The sequence below is a fragment of the Aythya marila genome, assembly GCF_965140915.1.
Source record: "Aythya marila genome assembly, chromosome: 14".
In the NCBI taxonomy this organism is placed as follows: Eukaryota; Metazoa; Chordata; class Aves; order Anseriformes; family Anatidae; genus Aythya; species Aythya marila.
This window is the reverse complement of record NC_139055.1, coordinates 11,050,766-11,070,252: the sequence shown is the minus strand read 5'-3', so window position 1 is coordinate 11,070,252 and position 19,487 is coordinate 11,050,766. Positions and strand designations below refer to the sequence as shown.

Genomic DNA, 19,487 nt, shown 5'->3' with positions numbered 1-19,487 from the left:
GACCCGCTGCCACTTCCATGGGGCGAGCACAGCAGCGTGGAGAAGCCTCCCCAGCAGCACTCACAGGGCTTCGACCAGGCAGCCCAGCCAATTCCCAAATATTCCTCCCCCTCTCTCCCCAAAACCTGCATCAACTGATCCAGGACATCGACAAACACTGCTATTTACCCAGACCCTGAACATCTCCCAGCAGGAATACTCAGGCACAGGGATGTTCCACACCCATGGAAGGCAGGCCCTGGGCGCCGTGCAGATGGCACTGCCACCCTCAGGTCTCCTCACGTTCCCCGAGGGACGGTGGAGCTGCTGAGTGGAGGAGCAGGCAGAAAGAGCCCGTGGGACTTCATGCAAATGGGACCAGAGGAAGCAGGTACTCCCACAGCTCTCTGAGGATCTACCAAGAAGAAATGGGTTAAACTACCTTTCTGTGAGTCTTCTGCAAGGTCCCACAGCGGGTCAGCAGCATTTTAGGATCCGCTGCACTGAAGACTGCAGATCCGTCAACTAAATTAGCACAACTAATAGCCTCTGGCTATGCCCTACACTCGTCCTTCAGCAGGCCTCCTGCTGCTTTTCTTCAGAAAATCTTGGGGGTCAAAGGGTCTTTATCAACAACCCAGCTCAAGCAAGAGGTTCACGAGACAGAGCAGGACTTGCTGTGCTTGACGAGAGCTCTGTCGGGCAGCATGTGGAATATTGTGTGCTCAGGTGCACGGCTACCCATCTTGTGTCGCGGGCAACCAATTCCCTGCAGGATTTAAACAGTCAGAGGAGACGGGAACCACTTTGATCATCCGTCGTGTCTGTGTTTTCAGAGAGGCAGTCAGCATAAAGAAAATCATCTCCTCGTGCTTCCACGAAGCCGTAACCTGTTCTTAATTTGTCTAACACCCCCCCACACACAAAAAAAGAAGAGTTCCCCGAATCCAGGATTATATATAACAGAGATCAGAAAGCCCCATGTCCAGAAAAATTCCTTCTGATGCAGCTCTGCAGATGCCAGCATAGACATGAGCAAAGAAAGAGAATTTGGCAAAATAACATGGATGAGCTTGATAATCCAGCATGACTGAAAAATTCCTGGGAGAGGCAGTCTGCCAAAGATCATCAAAAGTGAGAAGCTGGAGGCTTTCCAGGTGCAGCTGCTACAAGATCTGCTGGTCTGGAAGCAGAACTAGGGACTTGTTCTATAGATACCTGCCAAGAGACTGCCAAGGAAGAAAGCCATTGAATCAATGATGCCCAAATTGTCCTTGTAGCTTTTGATTCATAAGGAACCATGTCCTAACAGATGCAAGATTAATTGAGAATGTATTGTTCTCTAAAATTGCTATTGATCTGGGCTTCCCACACCTCTTCTTGAGCGCATAACAAGGTCTTACCAGAGCAAGAACAACAGTTACAAGGTTTGAAATTGAAATTCAACTTGATGTACGCTGAAGAGCTGCGACAGTTACAGAAGCCAGACAGGGCTTTTTTTGAGATTCCATGCAAATCAGATTCTTGGGTGGTTTTGCAGAAAACAACATTGCAAGAGACTGTGGCGCTGGATCTGGAAGGCGATGATTCACAGAAAGCAGGAGACTGAACTGAATAAATCCACTCATTCAACCGACTGAACTGTTGTCACTTAAACAGAACCTAATTGGCTCTTTAACGGCCTCTCTGAGCATATCCTTTTCTGTAATATGACCGATTATGCCATCAGAATTTATTGTTTATAGACAAACTTACAGAACAGTCAGGGAGCCTAACCTTTTTATAGATGTGTTTTAAGAGACGTTTGTTTCCTCTTTTTCAGATACGTGCACATTGAGATGAATAATTGTCGGCAATAACAGGTCCTGATCTTTTATGTACTGCAGCATCTCTTATAGCTGCTGATTTCTTTTTCTTTTTTTTTTTCCCCTTATAGGTTTCACAATAAAGGCCAGTGATGCAGCAGACATCTGAAGTTAACTTAGCATATTGCAGAGCTAAGGGTTTAACCCCAATGAACTATTACTGCCATATGTTCCATTTCTTTCAGGGAATTTCCCAATGGAGAAGAACTCAGACAATGTGAAGAAAAAAACATCCAATATCATTTGCCCTACAGCTTTCTACTGTTTATTTCTAGTGCTTTTCCCCTCCTCACATGATAATCGCCTTATTGTAGAGACTCATGCTCCAGATGCGGGAGCGAAAAGGACTTGATTTAAGATCTACAGCTTGAGAGTGAACTGAAATGCTTTTGAAAATGGTGGAATTACAAAAAGCAGCTTAGGAGCCCAAATCACTGGCAAGACAGAGCAAAGCCTCAGCAGTCACACATAAAATAAAAAAAAGATTCCAATAATTTCTTCTTGTGAACCCCAAGCTGAGGGCATGTTCTCAGGGCTCTGGCTTTCTCCCAGAGGGGAGTTTTTGTACGCATCCCCAACACCAGTGTAACAGGCACGAATTTTAGGCACTGTTTTAGGGCATGGCTGACGTTAACGCGATGACGTGAGGGATCAATGACCTAGCTGTTGTGTTGTAGCCAGGCACACCCACCCACAGAGCACCTTTACGCCCCGTGGCAGTGGGTTAAAAACTCGGACTTCTGTAATTCAGGATGGGTTTACCAGACACCAGCTGTGTCAGAGCCACTTGCAAGCCTGCGTTCTGAATCATTTTCTTATCTATTTGCACATAATACAGAATCATGTTTCTCTGGCTTAGCTGGAAATCAATCAAATAAAAATTATGAAAAAAAGATTTGTAAAGGGATTGAGGAAAGGTTACTTGGAAATTACGTTTCAAACTCGGTTCTGAGCGGATTTGGTTATCAAATCCCAGACTCATAACTCACCCTCACCAAGCGCGCCGCTCATTTCCTAGTCAAATAGGATTTCGTTCCCCTCACATGGAAGGGAAAGGACGGCACAACAGACCCGTGCGAGAGCAGCACATGGGCACTCTCCCAGGGCCCAGCACAGGCCCCGGGCTCTGCAGGCTGACCACTGACCTCTCCATCGCTGTCAGATATGATGATGAACGCGTCCACAAAGCTGCGCTTCTTCTTGGCGTTGGCCGGGCTCCTCTTCTCTTCCTCCTCTTCCTCCCCATCCTGACCTCGAGAGTCAGGGCCCTCTGCGGGCTTCCTCCTCCTCGGCATCCTTCACCCTGAAACAAGGAGGAAGGATTGAAAGCCATTTGTTTCCTTCTGATTTGGATTTCCCCCAATAGCCATCCCTTTCTTCTTCCCTTTTTTTTTTTTTTCCTCTATTTTTAGGCAAAATACCCCAGGCATCAGAGCCTTATTACAAAGTGCGGTAGCTTTAGCGGTACTGGGAGCCACACGCACTTGTCACCGCTCATCTCGTTAAGGATGCTTTATTAGAGCTGATTGCTGAAAGGGGTTTCAGGGGAACGGCAAGGCAGACAAGAGCCACTCTGAGTGCCCTTGCTCCGAAGCGAGGAGGCTTTCCTCTTAGCTTCCCCTGCTGAAGCTCCTCGGCAAACTGCTCCAAAGCAACATTTCACAGCGGGTCTCCCTCCCCAAATCCCCACCCTGAGCTTCTCCTTCCCATCCCCACACCTTCCCCGTCGTGGTGCAGAACAAACAGGGCCCCGGCAGTGAATCAAGCTGAGGTTCACACGCCAGAACGAGGAGCCACAGCAGCACGACCATTTGTCAGCTTTTCCAAGGAATAAAGCACGGGGGAGAGAGGCAGGTCCCTCAGAGGAAGCTATTTCGCTGTCAGAGCAGCTGCCCCGGGGAACCAGAGCACTACGGAGGCTACGGAGGGGGAGAACACAGGCAGGAGGTAGGCTGGAAATGAGACGAGGGGCTTATCTCGCAGCCTGGGCTTTTCAACGAGCATCAGGCTCCGGAAGCCCTCCGCACAGACGTGCCTGTGCCACCCGCTTGAAGAAGGCACTTGACGAGCAGGGAGGAACCCGCTGAGCATCATTAGCACAAACCCGAGCGCTGGAGGAGCGGCACAATCGAGGGCAGGTGCCCACACAATACCAGGCAGTGCTTCAGCGGCTCCTCTCCCTGCCAGCCTGCTGGAGAGAGGAGCCGGCTGCTCCCATCAAAAGGGACTCAAGCGAGAGGAGCGGGATGAGATCCTGGCGGGTGAGAGCAGCGGGGTGGCACACGGAGTTAAAGCAGCCCTTCCTTTGCCGTTTGGTTTGGCAGGTAACGTGACGTGCTCTGAAAGAGCCTGGAGAAGCAGGCTGAGCACCAGGAGCTGGCCAGGTCCCAGCCCAGCGTCCTTCCTGGGATCACTCTGCCTTCCTTCGCGACCACTGAAATAGCTCAGATGTGCTGCTCGGAGCTAAAATAAGAATAAAGAAGAGCTAGAATAAAAATAAGACAAGGCACAATAAAAGACCCTGCGTTATCCAGCACGGAGCCAAACCCTTTTCTGCAACACCACAAGCTGCAGACAGCGCTGTGTGTTTACACCAGTAAACAAGAGGCCCAAAGCCCACATAGCACCGAGGACTGCAGCGTGCCCCTCCATCGACTGTCAGAGGCAGCAAGCTAAGAGCAAGGGGAGCACACGCGCTGCCTCTGTGTTTTCTGCAGCTTGCCACAGCTCCCTTAACCTCCCTGTCTCCCTTCCTCGGCAAATCCAAGCACACACACAAAAGATGATTGTCCTGGTGAGCCAGGACTGGCACCGAGGGCTTGCTGAGCCCTCTACAGACAGAGCCTCGCACAAATCGCACGCGTAGCTCCCGAAGCGAGGGCAGGGCGACCATCGCTGCAGCCCAGGAACGTTTGTGTTTACGAAAGGGAAATAAAAACAAGCGCTGCTCTTTAGAAAAGCAGCAGCCCCTGCAAAACAAAGCTGTTTTGCTCCAGCTGAGCTGAACTTTGGCTTTTGTCGGAAAATCCTCATTACACTTTCTCCATTTTTTTTAATATCTTTTGCTCCAAATAGTATCTTGTCCCTCTGCCCAGAGAGACGAACCAAGCCTCCCACCCAGCTGCTGAGAGCTGCCCCCACGAAGGGAGCCCACCTAGGAGGGGCACTCCTTTATCAGCAGAGCCACGTACGCAGGCAGGCTTTTCTGGCATGACGTCTGGTCCCTGGTACGTGCGCCTAGGCAGGGTCACTATTTTTGGAGAGAAAGCCTGTAAACCACTTAAACAAAAGCAAACAGCAACAAGCACTTGCCACGCTTTTTTATTATTATTTTTTTTAAATCCACTCTGGTATCACAGCTCCCCTCCATGCAATAGATCTTCTGCCTGCTGCACTGTGCTAAATAAGAGATCACTGAGAAATATCAGCTGGAGTTACGATGAGTCACCTACCTCCAACATTTAAAGAGGAGAAGGGAAAAAAATGTAAGAGATGTAACCACACAACTCCCACGAGGCTTCTGAAAATGAAGGGACTCGTGGCAAAAAGAGTCTCTGTAAACGTAACTAAGGGAACAAGACAAGTGAGAGATCACTTGTAGCTGTGCTAGTCTGAGTAGGAGAGCAGTAATAGCTTTTATTAGACGAGCTGATGTAGCTGCGGGAAGGGAACAAGCCTCGGAGCACACCCCCTTCCCCAGGTAAGGGAGCCAGGCTGCGTTTTGCTTTTAGCACTCTGCCCAAGCAGCAGCACTGGGGATGTCTGCTCTGGGGTTCAGCGAAAAAGGCAAGCCTGCACTACCTGAAACCACCTTTGCAGTTCGGCTCATGGACTCATTTTCCAATTTTTTTCTCTTTTTACAACTTTGAATTGGGGAGAATTTCTCCGTAAACGCTCTGACAGCAAAGGTGACCTCCCGACAAGGGCCGCGCGCGCACGCCGCGCTTCTCCAGTCACATTTTTAGGGATATCCTTGAAGATCCCCAACTTGTGATTATTTGTCGTTTTCCCTCTCATCCATCACTTTGATGAATCAGAAAGCAATTACCGACAGAATAATTCTAAATCCTGACACCGCAGCTACAGACCTGCCAAGCTGTGACAGCTTGAAAAATGCTGGAGAACGAAGCCAGAGATGAATGACTCTCAGCCCCGGATGAGTTTCGCTCGAGCCCCGGGCTGGCGCTCTGTAAACAACCCCCCCGCCTCGCGGGGACCGGGCACGACGAGCAGCTGGCGGTCGGGGCGTCGAGGTCCGCAGCACCCCACAGGACTCACGGGGGGTGTTTTTGGGGGTTTGTCCGATCGCAGAGCCGGGCTCTTTGTGGAAGGGATGTGAGGATGGCCCAAACTGATGGCTGCCAGGCTGTGTGGGAGATGCTGACTGCTCGGCGACCCAAAGGCAGCCCCTTTCTGCAAGGGGAGGTGTGAGGGGGGCAGAACCCTCCCCAAAACACCCCAAAGCACCCCATAATACCCCCCACCCTATAACACCCCCCACCCCATAGCACCCACCACCCCACAACACCCCCCCCCCACCCCCTCACCCATGGGTGCCACCGCAGGGCCCTCAGGCACTGCAGGGCCGGGCTGTGGAGCCCCAAAACCCCAAAAAAGCCCCCCCAGGAGGCATTGGGGTGGGGTGGGCGATAGGAAAACGCTGGGGAACGGCCCCATGGGCACCCCGCAGGGCCGGGGCCTAGCGGCGGGGCAACCCCGGGGCTGTCCCGGCCCCACAGGGGGGCTCGGCCGCACCCCGGGACCGGGCACCGCCGCCCCCCCGGCCCGTTCCCGTTGCCCCCCCCCCGGTCCGGCCCCGCTCAGCGGGTCTCTTACCCGCACTCAAGTTGGCGGCGGAGGCCTCATTGCCCTCAACCAAGATGGCGGCGGCGGCGTCGCGTCACGTGGCCGGGAGGGGAGGCGAGGCGAGGCGGGCGGCGCCATGTAGGGTGAGGGCGGCGGCGGCGCGGCTGGCAACGGGGGGCTGAGGGGAGCGGGAGGGAGGGGACACAGGGAGCCGAGGGGACAGCGGGGGCGGGGGGCAGCCGCCGCTCCGAGCTCCTCAAGGGCTGCCGGGGCGCCCCACGACTTCTTGTGACTGATTTCAACAGGAAATAAACATCGAGGCACAGCGTGGCTTCGTTCCGCGCCGCTAACCCCGTCGCAGAATGCTTCAAGCGCCGCTCCCGTTCCTCACCGCCCCTCCTGCACGGTTCTAACGGCGCCGCTCAGCCCCCGCGGGGCCCACACCGATCCGCCTCCCCCCGCTGCCCACAACCAACATGGCGGCCGCGGCCTCCCTCCGCCAGCACGTGACGGCGCGGGGAGCCGCCTCCCCCCGCTCCCTCCGCTGCGCCGTTGCTAGGAGCGCGGAGATCTCGCGAGAGCTGCTGTGGCGGCGGCGGCGGCCAAGATGGCGGACGGGGCGGGTAGCAACGGGGACGCCGCGGCGCTGCCGGTGGGCAGGGAGGCAGGTGAGGGGAGCGGGGGCAGGGCGGGGGCACCGGGACGGGGCCGGGGCCCGGCCCGGAGCGAGCTGACAGCGCTTGTGTGCCGGCAGTGGAGCGGCTGATCCGGGAGAACGGGCACATCTTCACCGAGGCGCAGTGCAAGGTGTGCAGCGCGCTGCTCATCTCCGAGTCGCAGAGGTTGGCGCATTACCAGGTGAGCCGGGCCGTGTCCCGCTGTACTGGGCTGTACTGGGCCGTACAGGGCCATAACGGGCTGTGCCGGGCAGTACCGGGTCGTACTGGGCTGCTCTGGCCATAACAGGCCGTGTCCTGCTGTACTGGGCCATACCCATCTGTACCAGGCCATACCAGGCCATATCACACTGTACCGGGCCATAACAGGCAGTACCAGGCCATGTCCCACTGTACTGGACCGTACTGGGCCATGTCCCACTGTACCGGGTCATAACGGGCTGTACCGGGCCATACTGGGACATATCCCGCTGTACCGGGCCGTACTGGGCCATGTCCTGCTGTTCTGGGCCGTGCCAGGCCGCCCCAGCCGCTTTCTGCCCCGCAGAGCAAGAAGCACGCCAACAAGGTGCGGCGCTACCTGTCCATCCACGGCGAGGAGGAGCTGGCGCCCGGCAAGAGGATGAAGGTGGACGCTAAGCAGGTGAGGCAACGCGCCCAGCCTGGCGGGTTCATGACACTGGGTCTCAGCTAAACGCTGCCAAGTGACCCCTGTGCCTGTGTGAGCGATGGGAGAAAGGGGTCCTGGGAAGGGCTCTGTGCTGCTGTGGCTGTGCCTTGTCGCGGTGAGTATGGTTCCCATTGCCTCATTCACTTAAGGGAACGCCCACTGCCTTGTACTGAAAGTCTCCCTGTGAACTACGTGAAAAAAAAAACAGGGTAAAGCAACTAGGAGCAGCAAATTCATGAATAACAAAGTCAGGAGTCTCATCACACCTGCGTAATGTTTAATTTCATTACAAGTAGTTTTAGGGTTCACAACTCGCCGGACTTCCCTTTCTGGCACAACTCTGTTTTTATTTGTTTCAGTTTCTTCAGCCAGTGGTTGGAGCCTGTTGGTCAGCGAGAGGAGCACATTCCACCCTGCCATCTGTCTGCCCCATGACTCATTTGGGAAACAGATTCTGCTTTTATGATTGCTTCAGCTTTAATCCCTAACCCTCAAACATTTGTAGCGGGGGTGGAGGGGGGGATAAAGGAGGATGCCTTCACACATAGTGTTAGGCTTAGGAATGACTGCTGCTGCCTGCTCAGCCAGCATCATGTTGCCGATGACCCAGCTGATAGTGGTGTTTGTGTTGCGTGGCTCACACCTCGTGGGGAGCAGAAGGCTGGCTGATCCATTCTGGCAGTCCCACAGTTAACCTTGTCCTCAACCCACGCAGGCCAGGACAGCCCCTCTGCCTAGAGCGGTTCACTGAGATGACAAGGAAATCTGAAGCAGGAATGCTGTCCGGTCAGTGAGTGCTGCACCATGGAACTCTTGTTCAGTCAAATTTCCAACCTCACATCTCAGTGTCTCCATTTATTTTGTTTTCTTAAATGCCTCAGCATTCTTTCATGTGACAAGAAGGCTGAGCAAGGTGCTCTCCAAAGGTGCCTTCCAGCCTCAGCCATTCTGTGGTTCTGTGTGCAGGAGAGCAAGCAGGAAGGCAGCAACGGGGAGGACAGGAACAAGTGCTGCCCTATCTGTAACATGACCTTCTCCTCTCCGGCAGTGGCGACGTCTCACTACCTGGGGAAGACACACGCCAAGAACGTGAAGCAGCAGTCCCCCAAAGCAGAAGGTATGACTGCAGTGCCTTCACTTGTAACGTGCCAGCTGGAAAGTGCTGCACGCAGTGAGTCTGCACTGGGAAGTGTCGTTGGACCCCAGGTGTGAGCCGTTTTGGGCATTTGCCTGTGAAGGAGGCAAGCCAGCAGCACACCTCCAGAGACTGCTGCCTCTCAGCAGCTTGCTTGGTAGGCTGGCATTGACTAAAAGCAGCATGTTTGGGGTGGTTTTTTATTTCTTGTTTGGGTGAAGTGAAGCTTTCAGCAGTTGTACACATCCCTGCGTGTAAGGAATGGGCCAGAGCTGCTTGCCAGGGAAAGCTGTAGAAATATCTGTCATGGGATGTGATGCTTGCTAAAAGCTCGCAGCAACCTGAGTGACCAGTGAAATGCCTGTAAGGTGAACTGGGCAGGGCTGCTCGGGTGTAAAGTACAGCTTCTGTGGCTCAGGGGCTTCTGAGCTGCAGATGGCTGGGGATGTGTAGCTGGGAAATTTGGAGCTGTGCTCGTCCCAAGGGTGGCTGGAGACGGGAGCAGTCTGGTGCACGCCTGCCACTTGGGTGTGAGAGGAGCTCTTGGGTGTTTAGGAAGCTTCTCCCTGGTGTTCAGTCCCCTTACTGGGATTTGTCTTAGCATGCACCAGGAGCATGAAGGGAAGAGGTAGGGGTGACATCAATTTGTCCAGAGTTCTTATGTTCTCTGACTTGGTTTGCTTTTGGGGTGTTTGGGGTCTGTTTGTTTGTTTAATGCATGTTTTAGGGAACTAAAATGACTTTATTTTGCATCTGAGTTCTGTGACTGACCACAAGTTTGGCTTCACCCTGCAGAAGTAACACCCCCACAGAAACATCCTGCTGCCCTCCCCACCTCTGCCGCGTCTCCTAACGAAGAGAACAAGGACATTACTGACCCCGACAAGTTCTGTACCCTCTGCCACGCCACGTTCAACAACCCCCTTATGGCAAAACAGCATTACGTAGGCAAGAAGCACAGAAAGCAAGAGACCAAACACAAGCTGATGGCACACTACGGCCGAACTCCTGATGCACCGGCGGCGTCCTTTATGGGTGAGTTCTCAGCAAGCAGGCGAATAAAGAATTGCAGGGCAGGGTGGGAGAGCAGCACTGCGTGTCTGACAGGTCTCTGCATGAGAGCCCGTGTGGAGGGAGCAGGGAGAATTGCTCGTGGTCTTGCAGGATCTTGATGATGCACCGGAAGATGGATTTGGTTGACAGCGTAACCCCCTGGCAGCAGGAGAGGTTTTAGGCTGTAGCTGCTTGTGGCAAGCTCTGGGTTGTGTTCTTGCGATGTTGTCTAATCGGGTACGTGGCCTTTTTATTCTCTGTGCGGATAATCCAGGGATTTTGGCCAGTGCTGTTTCTAGCTAGGTGGATTGCATCCAAAATGGAAAGATAAAAGTGGCATTTGATGCTTAAAAACTGCCTTCAGAGGGGACTAGCCAAAGAAGGAAGAAATAGGTTTTACTGCACCTGCTGCTTCAAAGCACATGAAAGCCAGAGAGATTTCTCCCTGAATGCTTTCTGCCTCTGTGTGGGCACTTCATCTGATGAACTAATGCAACTCTCCAGAGCAAGCAGGAATGTGGAAAAAATTGAGCTATTAAGGAGGAATTTTAGGCAGACAGTTGAAACTCATTTGGTTTATGTTTTGTTCCCTGTGAGTACTCCTGCCTGCTGAAAGCCTTGGAGCCCAGGGAAAGCATCAGGAGCTGGCAGCAAACTCCCTTGTCCCTCCCAGCAGCCTTCCGTCGGAGCAGGAAGTCTAGCACCTGCCGGATGCTTCAAGTAAATGATAAGCAGACAGATCACCTTAAAATCTTCTTGAAGAGCTTCTTTCTCTGTCATAAAACGCCCGTAAGCAGAAGATTAATTACTTTAATTCTTTGTGGGCCACTTTTAGCTACTGGTAGCACTTAGGAGAAATGAGGCTCAATTATCCAAGTAATATTCTCTCCCACATCGTGTAGTCGTGTGGGAGATGGAAAAGGTGCCTCGCATCTTGTGTTATTCAGCTGCTCTTTACCTAATTAATGGGGCCTGATCAATGGTTCTGTTTAATTGTGACTCAGGCTCAGGAGCCCCGGCCCAGACTGGGTAAGCGGGCAGTGCTGTTGGCTGTGTGATCGATGTCCTCCATGAAGTCCTCACAAAACCAGTGTCTCCATCCACACCTCCGTGGCACTTCAGCTGTTCCAGGCGAGGTTTCCAAGCCGTAGCTGTAACGTGAGGCTGCTCTGATGTGATGGGCTGCAGTCAGGGACGTGTTTCCCTGTTTCTGCTAACAGCCACGCCAAGCTGGCGTGCCGGCACAGTTCTTCCCAGAACAAGCCTCTTGTTCCTCTCTTATAGAATTGAGCTCAGATGCTGGCCTGTACTTTTGTGAAGACTTTTTTTTTTTTTTTTCTGAGCACTTGCTGTCCCTAAACGTGGCCTTGTTGGGATCAGAGTGGCAGGAGGTGAAGATGTGTCCTTCGCAGTGCAACACCCAGATGGGCAGATACCCATCTGCCTGAAGCCCCTCTGGGAACCATCAGCACAGGGTGCGGGGGCACGGGGTGAAGTGCTCAGCACACACCTCATCGTCAGGCTTTCAACAGAGAGATCTCCACCTGGATGGTGCAGGGAGGTGGGCGTGAGGGCCTTGTGTCCCTTGGTGATGCTGCTCTGCACCCCTAGGGTGAACGTCCCTGTTCCCCTTAGGGAAGTGTTTTCTTTGTGAGGCTCCAAGGCAAAGTCCTTCTCAGGAGAGCCTGAGTTCAGGAGCACTTCATGCCCTGGGGACAAGTGCCAGGATTTTCCCCTCTCACAGGCTTCCGTGGTGAACTCTGCTGCCATGTTTGCTCGTTTGCTATCTGCAACCTCCAGAACTTTGTGTAACGTGACAACTCCAGCTGGGATCAAAGCCATTGATCTGTCTGGTACAACTATTGTTGGAGACTTTTTTTTTTCCAGTTAACTGATACACCGGCTGTAACTAAACTGCTTGCGGACAGAGTTCAATATTCTCAACTGGCAGCGCAGCAAGGCTTAGCAGAATGCTGCATTGTGGAACCTGATATTGTGTATAATCTCCTCTGGCTGCTTTTGTGTTCTTGTTATTATTATTGAAACGTGTCGAGCTTACAAATTAAGTGTCTCTTGTTTTCTGTGATGAGACAAACAGATCAGGAGAAGTGGGCATTTGGGAAAGAAAAAAAAAGTGGAGTTGGAGTTGCAGAGGCAGCATAATGGCAGGGTTGGTCTCCTAATGCTGCATTTTCACCTCATCTGATAGTGTGAACTGGTTGTAGGAAAGGTGTGTTTGTTTTTGGAGATAACAAACCCGGGTTCTGCCCGGGGAAGGCCTGCTGGCTTAGTGCTTCCCTCCTATCACCAACCAGGGCCCGACCGGTATCTGGTGGGGTACCTGGGTTCTGTGACCTCCCTGTCTGCTCAGGCCATTGATTTGCTACTTGTCTTTGTTTAGCAGCCGGTTGAGACATCAAGTGATCCATCATCTTGTTCCTACCTCGGGCACCGAGTTGTTGGCTAGCTGTGTGTTAACACTGCTGTCTGTTTCAGCCGGGAAGGGGTACCCCTGCAACACCTGTAACATAGTGCTGAACTCCATAGAGCAGTACCAGGCTCACATCAGTGGCTTCAAACACAAGAACCAGTAAGTAACTTTCCCCTCCAGTGTGCTTCCACCCTTGTTGAAACAATGCTTTAGATATAACCTAAACAATGCTTTAGATCTAACCTAAATACAGTTTTGTGTGTGTATTTCAAGCTGACTCACAAGCAGACCGATACAATTTGTGCAAGCTTGTGCTGTTTGTAGTGAAGCCAGCTAACTAGTGGAGGTTTGCATCCCCTCTGCCTCTTCAGCAGCTCCCCCTGCAGACAGCTCGGGGATGCTGCTGGAGTAAAAGCGTCCTTCAGTGGTGTTTGGTTCTCAGTGGTTCATGGATCTTTGCAGTGAACACATCCAGCCTGACACTTGTTAAACGCCATTTCTGTAAGAACTAAGATTTTAATTTAACTGAAGACTGGCTTAGTGGAGATCCACTTGCCATTCTAGTCTTAGAGTTGCTTTTTTAAAATCTGGCGTGTAGTCAGTGTGCTCCAGAAACCCGGGCTATATTGCTGAAGTCATTCTACAGCTGGTAAGTTTAAATAGTGGCATCCCCTGAAAACTATTCATCTCTAAAATTTAGGCTGCTAGATGGATGATTAATACCAAATGTACTTGCTCTGGACACTGGCAAAGTTCTGCTCTCTAATTTCAGTGCCTTACCTTAAAGAGGGTCAGTAATGGACCCCTCTTGGTTGGACAGCTTCTTAAAGACAGAGGCGTTAGGAAGCCCTACCTGAAGTGATAGACTCCTAGCTAGGTAGATTTCCCAGAGGGGCTAGGAGGAAAACTGGGATCTTCTGTCGTGTGTCTGTGGAATAACAGCCCCATTGCACCCTGTCTGTGGAGTAATTGATTGGAAGACATACATGGAAGCTCTGCCTGTCCCCCTCTGAAAGTTTCATCTCTTGGACAGCACAGCAGGATCAGTGAATGGCAGACACCTAGCCTGAATTTGTCCTGTTGTATTAAAAAACCCTGCAGGTGTTCCCCATGCACAGGCATAGCCGTTCCCTTTAAGGACATGGACATTGTTCCAGTTTTTCCAGCCAAACAGCTCCCTTTCAGAAAGCTGCTTCTGGATTTAGCTGCTAAACGCTGTTCCAGGCCAGTTTCTGCAGGCTGAAAAGAGCCAGGATACTTGCCTTGTAGTGGAAGCACTTAACGGTCCTTGAGCTGTGCACTAGCTAATTCTGCCCTGCTAAAGGTGTCTGTTTACACACAGAGTAAGGAAGCACTTGGAAGCTTTTCTGGCAAGTGGCTGACTTGTCTGTAGTAGGTTGTTACTCCGCTGACAGCCGTGCTTGCCGAGCAGTGATGGCAGCTGACAGATTTGAGTGACTGACGTTGTTTCCTTTCCCTTTTCTCTTCCCCTTGCTCCGCTGGACGTGCAGGATGCCAGGAGCAGTGCCGGTTGTAGGACCGTTCCCCCCCCAGCAGTACGTCCGGGAAGAGTCGACTGCCCCGGGAGGCTACAGCTACTTCAGCCAAGACTTCTAGAGCGAGCTGCAGCACTGCTCTCGGCGTTGTGTTGGTGGCCCAAGAACGCACGTCCTTTGCCAGCCCACAATGGTTTCATTATCCCTCTGGATAAGCAAAGCCCTACCCTCCTGTATGCACCCGTTGAGCAGAACGGGGACTGAATCTGTCCGAAAAAGGATCCAGCTGGAAGAGACTTGGTAGACAGCAAATACTTCACTCCCTTAGAGTAGTTTTCATTGTGTAATTGCTTCCTGTGAAGGTGGGTGCGGTGTGCGAGGAAGTGTGTATCTGGTATAAGGAGGGGCTGGCAACAGGCTGGCAACGGCCACCTCCTCCCCTCACCAGAGCAAGCGGCGGGTTCCTGCACCTGGAAGGCCAGCGGCCCGCGCTCGGAGGCGGCTTTTGCTGGAGGAGAACTCCTAGATCGCAGCAAGCAGCGCTCACGCGGCACGGATGGGGATGCTGTGCGGGCTGCCTGGCTTCTTACAGGCCCCAAATGAGAAGTGGCAGCGCAGCATCCATCCTGCCTGCTCCGGGCAGGTTCGTGTGCAGATTTTCCTGAGCCACCGATTGCCGTTGGAGCCTTTCGCAGCACTGCAGCCGTCGGTTCTGGAGCTCTGTTGTCTCGGTGTCTAACAAGTCGTCACGATCGCTGGTGTACAGCTTGCTGCTGGTGGGAGTGGGGGCTGAGAGAGGAGCGGGAGCTCTTGGCTCTGCAGGCAGCTCAGCCCTCTGCTCCGAGGATTTCCATGTGGAAGGAAGGAACTGTTTAGCCTGGTTTCCTATGGAAACAGGTGTATGTGATGATTCACCGTGTGTGTCTTTACCCCCTGTAACTTAAACAAATTGCAGCCCAACTTGGCGCTGGTGGCGATCTCCAAGGTCTGAATGTGATCAGCAGGTGAAGGGTGAGCAGAGCGAGTTCGCTTCACGTGCAGGCCCTGACAGAGTTTAAGTGCAGCATTTTCCCTACTGCCAGCAAAATATTATGGGAAAAGAGAATTTTAAGGAAAAAAAAAAAAAAAGAGGAAACGAATCTAGATACAATAGAAGACCGTAGTATAACTTGGTCAAATTGTTAGCTGACTAAAAAACTACAAATCCCCTGGAAACCTGCCCTTGTTAGTCCTTCCTTAGACACTCCTTGCCCGAGCCCTCTCCTCAAAGCTCTTACGTACTCGTCCCAGCCTGGAGAGGGGCCGTTCTGCATTTCAAACCCGGGAGTTCAGCCTGATGGTCCCTTCGTGGTGCTAATGTACTAGATCTGTTAGAAAAGCCCCCGGCAGGAAGGGCAGGCATCTGAGACTGTTGTGCGTTTTGGGTGAGTTCTTTAGATGTTTTGTCCTTGAGCTAAGGCATTGTCTGTGCTCCGCCAGCCCACCACGAGAGCCGTGTGTGTCGGGCTGGCCTCGTGTTCGCTGCCAGCGCTCCGAGTCAGACACTCCGCGGCTTCATCCCAGCGTCGGTGCCTCTGAGGAGCTGAAACTTTGACGTCCCATGGCAAACACCCTGCTGCTGTCCTTCCCTGGGGCAGAAGGACGGGGATCCGGCCCCTCTTGGGACTCCGCAGGGCTGGCAGAGCAGGGTGGGCTGAGCGGAGCCGCAGCAGCTGCAGTGGGGCAGGCTGGGGCCCTGCGCTCCCCGCGCTGCGTTCCAGGGGGAGCAGCTGCCGCCCTCGCGAGGCCGAGAGCCAGGCCGTGCAGGCACTTCCAAAATCCAGCGTGCGCTGGGCAGGTTAAGCAAGGAGAGAGCTGGCTGCTGATCTCTGCCTTCCCCTCCCCGCTCCAGGCTGTGCACGAGCTTTGTTCGCCTTCACCCTGCGCGGGGTCTGCCACCTCCCCTTAGGACAGGCTCCTGCTGGTCTGGGTTCGCCTTCCTGACGTTTTCCACTCTTGTTCTACCGCTGAGGTCTGACCTTCGCCTCCTGCTCGTCAGGGAGGCTCTTCTAAACCTCGCAGGCCGATCAACGAGCAGAAAACTGAGCTGAAGGAAGCGTTGTGCGCCGGGTGGCACTGGGTGGCCTCCAACGCCGATCTCCGCTGCTTAGCTCTCGCCTCGCCGTGTGAGTGCAGGTGCCTGCTGGCTGTGCTGTGCGCTGACACCACGAGGGATCCATTTCCAGCACTGCCCAGCCCGGTGTGTCACTGCGCTGTGTGCCGACAGTTTTGCCTCCCCCTGTACACGATGTTTATGTATCTGCTGTTTCCCCGAGGTGAAGCTCTCCAAATAGAGTGTTTATTACTACTGCTGGGTGCTGTCTCTCTGCAATAACCCTTCCTGGTTTGCTTTGTTTTGCCACGCTTCAGCCCACAGGACGCGCACCCCTTTCAAATACTCGTTAGGGGCAGGAGGTTTGTGTTCCCAGCTGCCCTCCTCAAGGCTCTGCTGTCACCCCAAGGCCCCTGAGGTCTGCACAGAGCCGGTAGGTGCCTTCCTCTGCGCTGCTCTGGCAAGTCAGCGTGGCCTGGAGCACACCAGTGCCACCGAGGGGAGGACAGGACAGTCTGGCCCCGGAGCCTGCTGGCACTGCTGCAGGCTGCTGTGCTGCCTGTGTTGAAAACATCCATCACAGGCAGGGGGCACGGGGCTTTTTCCAGCCCTCCTGTGGCAGCACAGGAGCAGGGCGATGGCAGAGCCTCCTGCCTCTGCACCCCTCAGTGCAGAGAGCTGTGCTCGCTGCCCTGACACAGGCCCCAGAGCTGAGGCAGCCCCAGGACTGCTGCTCAGCACCCCGGGGCATGCCGGGGGCACAGCAGCACACCCTTCAGCTGCACCCCCTGCCCTACGGTGTCCCCAGGCACGGCGCGGGCCTCGTGCTGGCGCTGTCCCCAGCCCCGGGGCAGCGCAGGGAGGGACGGGCTGCGTCTGCCTGCTGCAGGGCACGGCTCGGCTGTGCCGGGGCGGCGTGGCGGCAGCTGCCAGCTTGTCCCTCGCTGACCCCGTCCCCTCCTGGCAGCAGGGACGTGGTGTTTCTCGCCGCTCCCGGCCCTCCCGTGGGTGCAGGCGCTCCCCGAGGCAGGTGCAGGGTAGGAGGAGGACGTGGGGCTGCCTCTGTCCCGTTCCCATGCTCTGATCCTTGAAGCAGAGGGGTGCCAAAATCACAGGTGTCCCTCCCCTGCTGGGTGCACGCTGCCCCTCAGGCTGCTCCGGGGGGGCCCGCAGCCCCCAGCTGGTGGCTGCACTCAGCCAGCTGTGCCTCTCTCTGCCTCCATCCTGCTGCCAGGGCTGGCTGCCACGCTCCAGCCCCCCCTTCCACCCTGCTCCCTGCAGCACCCGGGGGCACCCTGCGGTGCGAGGGGCCGGCAGCTGGGCCCAGAGCCCTCTGTGCACCGGGGGAAGCAGAGCCCAGGGCGCACCCGTTCCCCCCTCACACCGCTGCTGCCGCCAGCGTGCCTCCCGCCCGGGGCCCCTGCGGGCAGCACCTGGCTGTGCCGGGGCTTCGGCTGCCCGCCACGGGCCGAGCCCAAGCGCCTTCCGTGCTGGCAGGCAGCATCAGGGCACGGAGCCACCCCGGCCACATCCCCGCGGAAGCGCCGCCGTCCCCCGCCTGTGCCCGAGCCAGCTCCTTGGAGCCGGCCGGTCTGCGCAGCCCGCTCGGCCCCCGGCACGGCGCGTGGGGCTGGAACCCCGATCCCACCCTCACCGGGGGGTGTGGGGGGGAACGCAGCCCCCCGGTCTGCAGCCCTAACCGCTGCCCTCCCTCGTGGCCCCGCTGTCTCCAGCAAGTAAATCAGGTGCAGATGTGGAGGCCGGGCCGGGCGCCTGCTTGCCATTAGGGGCTGGGAGCGTGGGGGTGGCCCTGCTGCTGCCTCGTGGCATCCCGCCGTGGCCGTGCTGCTCGTGGGGTGAGCGTCCTGTGCCTCGCGGGGGGCAGAGCTGGTAGGAAGAGCCCTCCCCGTGGGAGCTGGAGGCCTGGTTTGCTCAGCCCATGGACGGGCAGTGGTGCCCAGCCTGGTGCCTGGGGTCTGCAGCGTGCTGCACCCATCCCTGTGCCTGGCACGGCTGCGCCCTGTGCTGCGGGGTGCTCCCTGCTCACCCCGGCAGGGACACGGTGCCCGATGCTGTGGGTGCTGCTGTGCCATGCTGGGGGCTCAGCGGGGGCACCACATCCCTCCCCGGCAGCCCCTGCGCCGGGCCCCGTGTTCTCGCCTCCCCAAAGGGAGCAGCGGGTTCATGTTTGCCGAGTTGTGCCTGGTTAAACCTTAACCGGGCCGGGTTGCTCCATCAGTCCCTCCCTGCGGGAGATAAGGATCAGCAGGATCCCAGCGGGACTGTGCTCGGCTCCTGCTGCGGGGTGGGCAGAGGGATGTGGGGGAGCGGAGGGATGCGGCCGGGCTGGGCACAGGGGCTGAGCTCCCATCCTGGACCCCATTCTGTGGGGCTGGGACCCGATGTCCCGCATCGCCGTGGCCAGCAGCAGCGAGGTGGCTCCTGGCAAGGCTGGAGCAGGACCTGGCCCCACCAGAGCGCCCTGCCCGGCTGGGCTGATAAGAGGCTGCGGGTTGTGGCCGGGGCTGTAGGGCTGCCATGTGCCGGGGCCAGCAGGGCTGGAGGGAGCGGGGAGCACCGGGCCTGGGGCTGGCGTGCGCCGTGCTCGCACGGCCCCAATCCCTCGGCATCCCGACCCCATGCGCATACGGGGTGCTGGGAGCGGGGAGCCTGCGCCCCAAACAACGGCCGTTCAGGAGAGGCCAAGAGAAACTTCCAGGAGGAAAGAGCCCCCCGGGCTCCGGCCCCCCCAGGAGCCACCGGCCGCGCGCGCTCATGCTGGCCGCAGGTGCGACCGCAGCAGGAACGGCGGCGAGCGCTGGGGCCAGGCACAAGGGGCGGCTGTGTTCCCGCAGCCCCGGCTGCCTTCCAAGAGCAATATTGTTGGCACCAGGCAGGCTCCCTGCGCCGGCAGCGCATACACGGGCCTTTCATGAGGGGAGCAGGGATGATTTACTGCCTGGAGGAAGGGGCAGGGGTGGGAGGATGGAGCCCCCTGCGCCCAGCCCCTCGTGCGTGCTCGCTGCCGCGGGGCCCCGCACACGAGCGAGGCCGTGGGTCCGGCTCGGTGCAGGCAAACAGCAAACATCGCCGCCTCTCCTTGGTTGGGTTTGGGGCAGAGCGGGTCCCCCTGCCCCATCTGCACCATGCCCACCTCTGGGCACCCCCTCCCCGGTCACCCTGCCATGTCAAGGCTCCCACACTGCAGCAAGGTGCCCGGGGGGGAACACGTGCCCCTTGCGGTGCTGCAGCTGACGGGAGCAGCCCGGGGAGCAAAGGGGGG

The 19,487-nt window shown here is 55.9% G+C and overlaps 2 protein-coding genes across 5 annotated transcripts in view; one reads left to right on the top strand and one right to left on the bottom strand.

Moving 5' to 3' along the window:
- The window catches only part of UIMC1 (ubiquitin interaction motif containing 1), a 36,243-nt gene extending 29,518 nt beyond the window's left edge, over nt 1-6,725 (bottom strand). For 3 of the 4 annotated variants that reach the window (XM_082771754.1, XM_082771756.1, XM_082771757.1), the window contains exons 1-2: nt 6,681-6,725; nt 2,990-3,147 (exon numbers count right to left, since the gene is read on the bottom strand). In XM_082771754.1, the coding sequence (XP_082627880.1) occupies nt 2,990-3,139 (150 nt within the window). In that variant the 5' untranslated portion in view covers nt 3,140-3,147; nt 6,681-6,725. Of the gene's footprint in view, nt 1-2,989; nt 3,148-5,932; nt 6,253-6,680 lie in introns of those variants that run through there. The other variant, XM_082771755.1, reaches the window with a different exon arrangement.
- Nucleotides 6,726-7,248: 523 nt separating this feature from the next.
- On the top strand, nt 7,249-16,473 carry ZNF346 (zinc finger protein 346). The gene is made up of 7 exons (XM_082771790.1): nt 7,249-7,318; nt 7,405-7,508; nt 7,875-7,970; nt 8,964-9,114; nt 9,928-10,167; nt 12,682-12,775; nt 14,128-16,473. Exons 1-7 carry the CDS (start codon nt 7,258-7,260, stop codon nt 14,231-14,233), a joined length of 852 nt encoding a protein of 283 aa, XP_082627916.1. The 5' UTR covers nt 7,249-7,257; the 3' UTR covers nt 14,234-16,473.
- The last annotated feature ends 3,014 nt before the right edge of the window (nt 16,474-19,487 follow it).